The sequence below is a fragment of the Trichogramma pretiosum genome, unplaced genomic scaffold (genome assembly GCF_000599845.2).
Source record: "Trichogramma pretiosum strain Unisexual culture from Peru unplaced genomic scaffold, Tpre_2.0 scaffold42, whole genome shotgun sequence".
Taxonomy (NCBI): domain Eukaryota; kingdom Metazoa; phylum Arthropoda; class Insecta; order Hymenoptera; family Trichogrammatidae; genus Trichogramma; species Trichogramma pretiosum.
In genome coordinates, this window is record NW_019641653.1 from 237,428 (window position 1) to 249,505 (window position 12,078).

Below are 12,078 nucleotides of genomic sequence, written 5' to 3' on the forward strand. Positions count from 1 at the left end.
CGCTGTCGTGCGTACATCGTGCACGTATGCAATGGCCGTTGCTCAAAGTACAGGACAGATTATAAATCTGTGATAAAAGACGCTCGCGCGACATGAGACATCGCATGTGCGTCAAAGACGGAGCGAGTGCACAAACACACAGACTCGTGTACAAATCGCTCGATCTGCAGAAAAGTGACATGTTTGTACGTGCGTGTGCATAGTACAGAGCACACACAATAAAAGTATAAGAAACAAGAAAAAAAAGGCGGAGAAGGAAATATAAAATCGATGCGCTATAAATAAGCTCGGAGCGAACGTCGCGAGCTCGTGCACACATGTACACATGTCGCATGCACACTTGTGCAGTAACAGCGGTACGTCAAGCTCGGCCTACTTTTGATTCGATTCGAAAAAGGTCAAGATAAAGCTCCGAAAGGCATACCTACCATGAGGTGCTAGTGTACCTCTTATATTATATAGGCTCGACTGCGACCGAGTCGTACGCGCAAGAGGCAAGTTATAAAGGAAAAAGATTACCCTCGAGAATGAGAGGCGAGCGAGGTGAGTATAAAAGAGAAATTGACGCGAAAAGCAATTACGAGCGTGTGTATTGTACGCTACTTATGATATGCATCGAATTCAGAGCTCGAGCTGGCGCGACGATGTTATAAAAATACAATATAATAATTGTTGTTTTAGGTTTTGTACAATATAATAATTATTGTCGCGCGCGATGCTTCCCGTAATAATTCCACGGCAATCCTATACGAATACGCAGCAGCAGCAACGGCAAAAACGAGAGAGACCGAAAGTTAATTTTCACGATTATCGTGCAACTGTGTCAAGGCTGTCGGAAAATGAAGTTTGAATAAAAAAAGAATGAAAAAAAAGGAAGAAAATATTCATGCGAGCGTAAACGGATGGAACGTATTAGCTACAAGTAGATCTATGAATTACAGTATCCATTTATTTATTCATTTCCCTTCGCTTGAAAATTCCCATTTACGTTCTCCTGGACACTTTATAACCATATTGCAGGTTTCAAATGAATTCAATTTAATACGTTTATTTCGACGATTTTCCACTCGAAAAGGAAACACTTTAGAATTAAAATTGTAATTTAAAAAAGTCTAGAATGAAGAATAAAATAGGCCTTCACAACGTTTGGACAAATTTAACTAACATTTTTTCACAGTAATCCGGTGACATTTTATGAAACACATATAATCTGAGATAATAGGGTCGAATAAAAAAATCTACTTTCTAATTTCACCTCATATAAGTTCTTTTAAGTCTCCTAATGTCTCAAATCAATAATTATCGAAATCCGAAATATTATGAAAAATCAGTTGCATTGTTTTATTCGTTCACAACTTTTTTGTTATAAAATATTTGGGGATATTTTCTTCAAAAACCCGTCCTCACAATCTTTATGAAATACTATTGAACTTGATTTATTTTCATAATTTAGTTTTTTTGCTATAAAGATGAGATAAACGCAATCTTCCCTGTTACATAGAATTTCATATCACCGATGAGTGTACATTATGTAGACTGCACATCGCCATTACATCGTGCCACCTGAATTGACGTAGTCAAGCGAGGAGTCATGAAAAACTTTCGCCCGTTTAGAAGTATAATCATTCGCAGCTCGAGCCGGAGAGCTGCACTTGACGTATCGTAAGATATATATTAGTATTAGTATTAAAATGGGTAATTATACAGTTTGGGCAGCAGCATTTGAGATGCAGTTACACGATATAATGTACGAACGACAAAAAAAAATTATCACGTCCGAGGTGGGGAAATTATTATTTTCCCCGATCGGTCCGTCATGTGGGCGCGATTAGACTTTTTTCTTTCTTTTCTCGTCGGAAGCAGTAATCGTCGCAGTAAGGTGTATAAAATGAGAAAGTTCACGTGTGCTCGTTAAAGTCTATATCTATACAAGCATGAATAAAGAGAAAAAATAATGCAGCAATAGACACATCGCTTACTATACGTGAATTGACGTCTAATCAATTTTCAGCCTGGCTTTTATGGGAACTCCTTTTTATTGTTTTTGAGATATTATTCGCGAATGTGTATTTAATTGTCTTTACCTATTCGAGCAGACTACATGTAACTGTCTTACATTCGTAACGCATCCTGAAGTTTTATACATCGGCTTTGAATATCGAAGAACCGATGTTCCCTTTCATTATCTTCCGCACAAAGTGTAAGTGTGTGCGTCTGTCTGCATGTGTTAGTAAACGAGTCTTTCTTTCTACGAGCTCGATGAAAAACTTTCGGCATGAAATGTAATTATATACAGGCGCACACGTGCAGCACAGGCGGCGACTCCGGCCTGTAAGGCGGCAATCGTACACCGCAGTTGTCTGACTATGCGTGTGTGTGTATGCGATACATTCGTGTGCGTGCATATACAAGACGAGCGATGTGTAGCGAATTTCCTGCCGCCGCCACTGCTGCTTTTAAGACCAGAACGTAATGCATTTTGCCTGCTTAATTTCGTATACATCGGTGTGTAACGATACACTAGATCAGGAACGTTTGCTGCGTTAGTTTTTTTTTCCTTTACTTTTTTTGTTAGCCTCTGTATCTCACAGTTCCGAGAGATTCGGATAAACAATGCCAAGCCGTGCGACTCGATATGTATTATGCTTACATATTGATGCAAAGTCAAAAGAGAAAAAAGAGAAAAGGCATCGTCGAGGCTAGAACAACGGACACATGGGCTAAATTCACGACACATATTGCAAAACTTGTGCTGCTGGCTAAAAACTAGAGGCGTCAATTTCCTTATTTTTTTCTAAAAAAGGTAATTATTGTACACTTGGCAATTTCATCGAAAATTGCGTTCAGAAAAACTCGAGCCTCCGAGAAATTGTATTAGCATGTGCGTATGTGTTATTGGCGCAATAAGCAAGGGACACCAACCGCAAATCCTTCTATATAGTTAGTATAATCATCTATTTATTATGCATGAACCATAAAAGTTATATACTTGAGATTCAAAATATCCGTTCGAATGTATACGTTGATATGATCATTACGGTTTTCGCAATTACTGCATTCAATTTGTTTTATTGTTATAAGCAATGTTTTATTTACATACATGAGATGAGGTTCACGGAGTTCAGCCTAGACCACCTCGGAGCTCCGTTTTGTTCTCGGTGGCGGTTGCAAGTTTCAACGGTCGATGGCCGTTTTTTATCATTGTTCTTAGAAGGCACTCTTAACCCTTATGACTAACTTCAGTATACCCACGAGAAAAACAGCAACAACACGTATAAAATCACCAGATAACTACATTACTTTTAAGCAAAAAAACTGATAGTCATTCTTGCAATTCGCGCGCTTTTCATTTGTCCAGTTGGTTAAAGCTGCAGCGCATAACTCGAACTACGGCAGATCGCTTCGGTGTCCGTGGTTGGTATAGGCCAGCGACGCGGCTTACCGTCCGTTGCTGATTCGAAATCCGTGTTCGAACTTCGCGAATTTTCGTACTCCGTGAAACTTCCATCTTCTTCCACCCGCTATACGCGCAATATCGTAGCTGAGGTATATTACACATTACTGCATAAGTGTAAAGCAGACACGCCGCTTATACGTACTATAGAATTGCTCACACATAACTCGATTTCATACCTTATTGTGTCTTTAGTCGACAAACATTAGTCAATCGCACGTAAACTCCTATTTCGCTAGCAACCAATTTTCGTAAACATGCAGAGAGTACCTTCCTTTTTTTGCAGAAATATGGCTTACTTGAGGTAAGAATAATAATCGTTGCAGCTTCATTTATAGCTGTCCGAAAAAGAACAGAAACGCTATTTATGAAGTCGTCCCGGCATTTAGCCATTTTAGTTCTTATCTGGCGGCTCCGACTTATCTGGCATTGGCTCTGACAAAAACATGCCGATCTACTGTGCAAACATAGCATCACATTTAAATTAGCAGTTGAATTGATTTAACTTTTTTTTTAGACGAATGCACTAGTTATATAGTGCATAGACAGCCACAAATAAATTTGCTGTTGCAAGTCTTATGTAACATTTCCCACTAATTCTCTTTCAATCTATTGTCGATCAAGACTTGTTTATATTTATAAATCATTTGATATGACTCATACACTATTTTTGAATTTGTTGACTGATATTTGATTTTTTCTTACAGTCAAGTAAGAATGACCGGTGAGCGAGGATCTGGTGCTGGCAAAGGAGGTGGTGGTGGTGGTTCCATCCGTGAAGCTGGTGGATCATTTGGAAAAATGGAAGCTGCCCATGAAGATCAGTACTTTTACAATCAGGTAAACATTACGGTTTAAATTTTTTAATACATATCACATGATCGTCAAATTGAACCACTCTCATATATATATCCCATTATTTTTTACAGCAAAAAGAACAACTAGCAAAAATTAGAGAAGGCTTGCATGATGAGATCTCATTCCATGAAGAACAAATTCAACGCCATCAGGAAGCCATCAACCGTCACAAGAAAAGAATGTCTGAAATGGAAGGAAAGCAATAAATTCTAGAAGGATATATTTATTGTTTGGCAAAAATAATATTTGCAAGTAAATATAAACAAAGATTAAACTTGTTGAGTGTTGAGTATTGCTACGTGTGATTTTTTCTATTTAACATTTATTATTGTAAGTCAGCAGCTTGATAATGAATGGTTTTGATTTACTTTTACAATGTTCAGTCTATGTTGATATTAAAAATATGTGTAAGTTTAAAAATAAATAAAACTATGAAAACATTTCATGATTAATTTGTCCAAACTTTTTTTTTGAATTATTATATGAAAAGTTCAAAATAAATACCAACAAATCAATCTCTGCTAGAAAATCATAGCATACATTGTTCAACTACTGAATTACAGCAGACCGGCCCAAAAAAGTGATCCCACGGTCAACAATTGAAAAAATAAAAGTACAAAGTTTTGCGAAAGAGTAGGCCGCGTAACGAGCAGTTAAAATATCAGAAAAAATATGTCTGGAAATGATGAGAAGCTCAAAATTCTGCAAAAACCCTGCCAGTGTTCGGACTAGCGGTCGACCAATAATGCGGTAGATGCCGCTACTTGTGCGCCATAAAACAAGTCATTACGGGGCATTACAGGAAACGCGGCTCGGCACACTTACACACATAGTACACTGCAGTCCAAAGCTGCAGTAGCGTAGCGTAGTATATGCCTTCATATATAGCGTATACGCGCCTACGCAAGCAAAGTAAACGTAGCCTCAAATGTCGCTTGATAAATAAGTGTCAAATAAAAACTGTACTCGATTGCCATTTTACTACGTGAATCCTAGCGATTGTGATAGTGCAATGGATTAGAAACTCAAGAAACTCAGTTGTGAAATATGAATTCAAAAATAATTCTATAGCCCCGATCGTATGGACGCTTATTCATGTGATTGATACCTTGAACGTTTAAAAAGGTAAACAAAATAAACAAAGGCATCGACATTGTTGATTATCCGTTATCTCTATTCATTTCAGAACATTATAGTCATGAACGAAACAACCTCTGGTGAGGTGTCAATGGAAGTGAGCACTGGGGGTGGTAAACAAAAATTTCTTATTCATGCTAACGATCATAGCGAAAAGAACTTGGGTGCAATGAAGAATGAAGATATTAACAGTGAAGATTTTCCATCTCATTTTGAAGCTTTGGAAGAGACAAATAATATAGATCAGAACCTTGTTTCAATATGCAATGTAAAAGCTACTACCTCTTCTCCTGAACTTATTATTGGAGACAAACAAGTCATTATTTGGGACGAACTTTGCAGAGTTTGTGCAACATCAAACGAAAAACTTGTATCAGTATTTGGTACTGAAGGAACACAGTATGAGTTAGAAACAAAAATTCAAGAATATCTACCACAGATAAGGGTAATTCTAACTTGATTTGTGATGTAATTAAAATAAAATTAACTAATTATTTTTTTTTTTTAGCTTTCTCAGGATGATTTTCTTCCCATGAAAGTATGTTACCATTGTATTTCAATTTTAGTAGGATGGCATGATATATATACAAAATGCGATCAAGCACAAGAAAGACTATTGGAATTGCATCAACAATTGCATCCAAAGGATCAGGTATTTAAACTCTAATTAATCAGAAAATTAATTCTAAATTTGGATATACATGTAAAATAATATATATTTTGATTTTTACAAAGCCTCTTCATTTATCAACATCTGAAGAAATAAGTTTAAGCAATGAAGAGAACCACAGTATTGACATGAAAGAAGAAGTAAATTTTATAAAAAAAAATTAAATTCAAGAAAATAACAAGTAACATCTTTAATTGTTTTATTTTTATTTTTTAGATTCAACATTATGATCCAAACTTACTCGCAGTTTCATCAGATAACAATGTGAATATTCCTGAAAATAAAAGGTATTGATTTTTATTTCCATATATAGATAAAAAAAACCACCAAATTGGATGTAAAATTGAAAAGCTTATAAATGTGTACGCTACATGTAAAATGATTCAGTTTTCAGCAGAAAAGGTAAGCATAGCGTAGTGAGGGTCACCTGCATAATATTAATTGTATAAAGACTAGCATAGGCAAAGCCCCTAATTCGCTCTGCTTACGTTTACTGACTCGTTTTACGTATAGTTGAAAATTTTATTAATTAAGAATTTTATAAGTTTATAAGCACTTCATAAGTTTCTATCTAATTTACATCCAAATTTATTTGCAACTTAGTCAATAAATGTTTGTGAAAGATATTATTTTATTCATTTTTAAATCATAATTACAAGTAATCATGCTAAAACCTGGTATGTATACAGTGGCATGAAAGTAGCTAACATTTTTATCAGAGAATAAATAACTGAATTGTACAAATTAATCAAAATTTTCGATCAGAAATGGTTTTGTACACTAATCATTTATATCTGATTCTGCTGTTCGCAAAAGTTTGATCGTCATGTGCATTTAAGACACGCCTGTCTCGAGTCAATCTGCAACTATTTTCAGGTCCAGAATAGGCAAGGCAACTTCTCCCAAAGTTCCTGAAATAGAATCAACTAGTGTAAATGAAGATGAATATACTGCTAATTTTTATGACATGGATAGCGATTGTGCTAATTTAGCTGAATTTTCACCTGTGAATGAGCTCAATAATACAATTGAGACTTCAGATAATGATTACAACAAAAACAGCAAAATGCAGTCCTCAGATTCGCCATCTGTGGAAAAGAAAAATATAAGATCGAGTTCTCCATGCACACCAAAACCGAAAAATTCGTACTCTTGTTCTTATTGCAAACGCGAATACAAGACTCGGGGATTTCTTTTAAAACACGAACGAACACATACAGGTGAAAAACCTTATACCTGTCACGTATGTGGCAAACAATTTCGCCTGTCCAGTGATGTATTTCGTCACGTTAAAGGCGTTCACGAGCGCATAAAAAACTACGCTTGCGATTGGTGTGGAATATGTTTTTCATCCAAAGCGACTCGCGATGATCATCATAGACGTCACACAGGCGAACGTCCGTTTTCTTGTGAAATTTGCGGAAAATCTTTCAAGACAAAAGCAGCTCGTTACATACACAAAAATCAACATTCTGATAATTTTCCATTTGAGTGTGTGTATTGTAAAAAAAGCTTCAGGAGAAAATCCGAGCTAAATAACCACTTGACAGTGCATACAGGTGAAAAGAATTACGAATGTGCAACATGCCAAAGACGGTTTGGAATCAAAGGTGACCTTACCAAGCACTTACACGTACATTTGGAAGAAAAACCTTTTGCTTGTAACTTATGCGGACGTCAGTTCAGAGAAAACAAATATTTAAACAGACACTTGAAGATGAAGCATTCAACAGCACCAACATTAATATCCCCATAGAGTCATATGCATCTCAAGTTTTCTTGCATAATCCAAATATTAGCTCCTAAGTGACTAAGTCACCACACATGAGTTGCCTATGCCTCTAGTGCAATATTCTTTTCATATGTTGCATTAGAATCTGAAATGTTTTTTTACATTATAGAGGAAAAAAAATCTCAAAATATGCAATTTGGGTAAACAAAGTCAATTCTTAATACCAATCGGTCATAAAATATAAGAAAAAAAGAAGAGCTACACAATGATTGTAACAATTCTGAAAATTTTGATAATTATTATAAATTATTTGAAGTGTTTTCTATGAAACATTTTGCCACTGTAGTATCAGTTATAAAGATTTAGAGAGAATTTTATAAAATGTACAGATTTTATCCATTTGAAATGGATAAACATTTTATATTATTTTCATATAAAGATTCACCGAGGGAAATTTTCATTCTTCACTAATGAATCATGTAATATAGATATCTTAAAAAGTTTTAATTTTGGTAGACAATAAAAAACTGCGAGACGACTATATAATTTGTAAAAGTCGTATACACATATAATTGTTTAATTTTGCATAGTTTATGATGAAAGTTGCGATTCAAAGTTACTATTGATCGTTTTTGAAATCAATATCAGAGATCTATTTTGTACTACCGTAAATGATAGAATTGTCATTGACGAACTGATCCGAAAAGTAATTTTTCTATGTCGTTTATTAGCAGTAATGAGGAGTGACAAGTATTGAAACGTGCATAAAGTATTTAGTTTAACAAAAAAATGTGCAGTCACACGTACAAAAACAAAGATCAACAAAGTGCAAACCTTTACACATTGCAGAGCCAACGGGGTCGACGGCATCGAACATCCCGCAGTCTCGCCGAATGACTACTCCGAGGACTGCTCCTCGCCCGCTGTCCCGAGTAGTAACACTGGCGACGTCGCAACGACCCTGTACCAGTGCGGCGTCTGCGAGTTGCTGTTCGAGCAAGAGATCGAGCTCTTGAGACACCTCAAGGGCGCGCACAAGTCGCCCGCCAACTTGGAGTACCAGTGCACGCTGTGTCTGCGCAAGTTCTTGTCCAAGGTGCGCCTGGTCCGGCATCTGGCCAATCACAGGCACAACAACGACCTCGTGAATGCGGAGTCGATCGCCGCAGAGAGGCAGAGAATCCCCGAGAATTCGGGCCACCATTACAAGTGCGAGCTCTGCCAGAAGATCCTGAGCTCGCGCCTCAACATGATTCGGCACTTGCGAATGCACAAGGACGAGCGATTGTCGGTCTGTCACGTCTGCGGCAAGTCATTCCGCTCGGACGGCGACGTCAAGCGTCACATCAACGACGTGCACCTGAAGCTGAAACGCCACTCGTGCGGGTACTGCGACCGGGCATTCGCCGCCAAGGCCACCAAAGACGCCCATCAGAGAATACACACGGGCGAGAAGCCGTTCCTGTGCAGCCAATGCCCGAGGCGCTTCCGCTCGATCAATCTGCTCGGCGTGCACAAGAAGGTGCACGAGAATCATCGGCCCTTCGGCTGCGCCTACTGCCCCAAGACGTTCCGCTCCAAGCAGAAGGTGCAGGTGCACGAGTCCGTACACACGGGCTACAAACCCTTCGAGTGCGACGTCTGCGGCAGCGCGTTCTCGTCCAAGGGCGAGTGCAAGAGGCACAGCATAAGCCATTCGAGCGAGCGACCTTTCGAGTGCAGCCTGTGCGACAAGTCGTTCAAGCTCAACAAGTACCTGAGAGGTCACTTGAGAAAGTGCCATCCCAAAGAAGCCCCTGATATCCTTTATCAGATGGATAATTAGCCTTTGTAATTTGGAACTACCAATTGTAAAACCTATATTGTATGCTTCGAGTCCAGCACTAACGCTTACGTTTTAGCTATTGTGCGCGCTTATTTTTGTGCCAGTTAATGTAGCCAGACATTTATTATTCAGTTTATTCTGTGTCATTTTCAAATATCAGTAATTTAGTTAGTTGCACTTGAATTTTGTCGTTGATGAAAAGGACAAGTTTTTGATCTGTGACTGCATGAAAAATTGATTGAAAAATTGTTTGTGATTTAGAAAGTAAGCCAGAGTCAAGTTTGTCAAAGTTGTCAACCAAATAATCATGCACACATAGAAATTTCAAAGTTTTGATAATGAAAGATTACATTTTTTCACGTGATATTTATAAGGAGATAATTCAATGAGTGATAGACACAGTATTTTCTCAAAAGATGTATTACTATAAACGAAAACTGTAGTTTTTTAAATGGATTTTATATCAATAAAATAATCTTTACCACGGAAAATAGAATTTTGATTTGTAGTAGTGTAGTTTGAAATATTGGACTAATTTTTTATAAAATAAGTGATGTACCAAGCACATGTGAATAATTCTAACAAATCCCTGAATTTCAGCACCAAGAAGAGACAACCTCGAGAACGAATTGTCAAGGAGTTCCGCAAAGTTTACGTGCCAGGTATGCCAGTGTTAAACGACGAACCCGAGCCACCCAAAAAGAAAAGACTCACAAAAAAAGCCACCGCCACTGACGCCAGCCTATCAAAGAAACGGAAAAAAACATTGGTCGGAAAAGCGTTGAAAAAATCAGAAAAAACGACCAATTCTAAGCAAACATCGAAAGAAACCGCGGCATCCTCCGCGGATAAAGACAAACCCACAGATGTCAATGACAACAAGGGAACAACGCCTAGCCAGGATTTGGACGATTCGTTCGAAGACTCAGTGTTTCCACCGAAAAAGAAGAGAGTAAATCGCACTTGTTCGGATTGCGGTAAAAAATTCCGACTCGAGGAGAGCTACCAGATGCATCTTCGAGTGCACCAGGGCTTGCTGCCGTATATCTGCAAGCAGTGTGGCAAGCAATTTAGCCAGAATGGAAGTCTCTACTATCACGAGAGACACGTCCACGGTGGCGTGAAAAATCATGTCTGCGAGATATGCAAACGCTGCTTCGCCATGAAGACCGCCCTGGAGGACCACAGGCGAATCCACACGGGTGAGCGGCCTTATTTCTGCGAGCACTGCGGCAAGTCCTTCAAAACGAAGGCGTCGCTCTACATACACCGCAAACTGCACACGGACGAGTTTCCTTTTAAATGCAGCTACTGTAATAAGGCCTTCCGATGGAAGCAGCAGATGGTCAGTCACGTGACGACGCACACTGGCGAAAAGAATCACATCTGCGAGATCTGTGGCAAAGGCTTTGGAGTGAAGAATGAGCTCACGCGGCACATACTAACTCATTCGACGGAAAAACCCTTCAAGTGTGAAACGTGTCATATCAGTTTTGGTCAGCAGAGATACTTGACTAATCACAACAGAACGAAGCATAAAATTACGCAGAACGAAAATGAAAGTTTAACTTTGCTAAGCTAGAATATAATGTAAAAGGGACATAATGTAAAAGGGATATTGTAAATGGTTATTGAAAAAATTACCCTGCACTGTCGACGTTCATTATACAAAATATTTTCACATTTCATGACGACTTCTACAAAGTAATGCATCATTGTTTTACCCGTTCTTTCGCTCCGTGTAAATTTAAATGAATGTAAAAAACAAAATCAGTCTCTTATGGTAAGAGTTGAGATAGTAATTTTAATGTAAAAAAATGTTGCTAATAATATGAATGAATATTTCGCATTTTCATAATTGAATTAAACTTTTTAATTGTAATCAGTACGTTATCAGTACGTATCATCATCTGTATAAATTCAAGATTAACTTATGTAAATATCAATTCACCTTAAAAATGAATTTTTAATAATAAATAATTTAAAAGTAACGAAAATTTCATTGACACGAGTAAAACTAGTACTCTACCTAAAAATGTTAAATACGTATTCATTTTATACTTTACAGTTTCAACATCTCAAATCATTGGGGTTATCACGGCCCTGAAAAGTAATAAACCAACGCCTCTGGGCGCGAGTAAAGAATTTTACGATTACGTATGATTTGGGAATTATTAAAGCCTGTCTTAAATTCGGGATTTCACACGCGTAAAAAAATTTGTAGTATATTAAGACTTACCTATTTTTGTTTATTCCAAAATATTTTGTTTTCATTGAAAGTCGAGTCAAAATTCGATGGACTAATCGAAAGTCGTTTTAAATCGATCAACTTTCAGGCCCATCGCTTTTCTTTTAGTACATTATTTTGCTTACTAAAAGAAGGTCAAGATCAATGATAGTTG

At 37.5% G+C, this 12,078-nt stretch overlaps 2 protein-coding genes across 2 annotated transcripts; both read left to right on the forward strand.

Moving 5' to 3' along the window:
- Positions 1 to 3,468: 3,468 nt before the first annotated feature.
- On the forward strand, positions 3,469 to 4,764 carry LOC106651871 (ATPase inhibitor mai-2, mitochondrial-like). The gene is made up of 3 exons (XM_014370561.2): positions 3,469 to 3,758; positions 4,162 to 4,294; positions 4,384 to 4,764. The coding sequence occupies exons 1-3, from the start codon at positions 3,712 to 3,714 to the stop codon at positions 4,516 to 4,518; spliced, it is 315 nt and encodes a 104-aa protein (XP_014226047.1). The 5' UTR covers positions 3,469 to 3,711; the 3' UTR covers positions 4,519 to 4,764.
- Positions 4,765 to 5,128: 364 nt separating this feature from the next.
- Positions 5,129 to 11,806, forward strand: LOC106651821 (zinc finger protein 595-like). The gene is made up of 7 exons (XM_014370486.2): positions 5,129 to 5,437; positions 5,499 to 5,894; positions 5,958 to 6,101; positions 6,185 to 6,259; positions 6,336 to 6,406; positions 8,701 to 9,675; positions 10,277 to 11,806. The coding sequence occupies exons 2-7, from the start codon at positions 5,511 to 5,513 to the stop codon at positions 11,256 to 11,258; spliced, it is 2,631 nt and encodes an 876-aa protein (XP_014225972.1). The 5' UTR covers positions 5,129 to 5,437; positions 5,499 to 5,510; the 3' UTR covers positions 11,259 to 11,806.
- Positions 11,807 to 12,078: the final 272 nt, after the last annotated feature.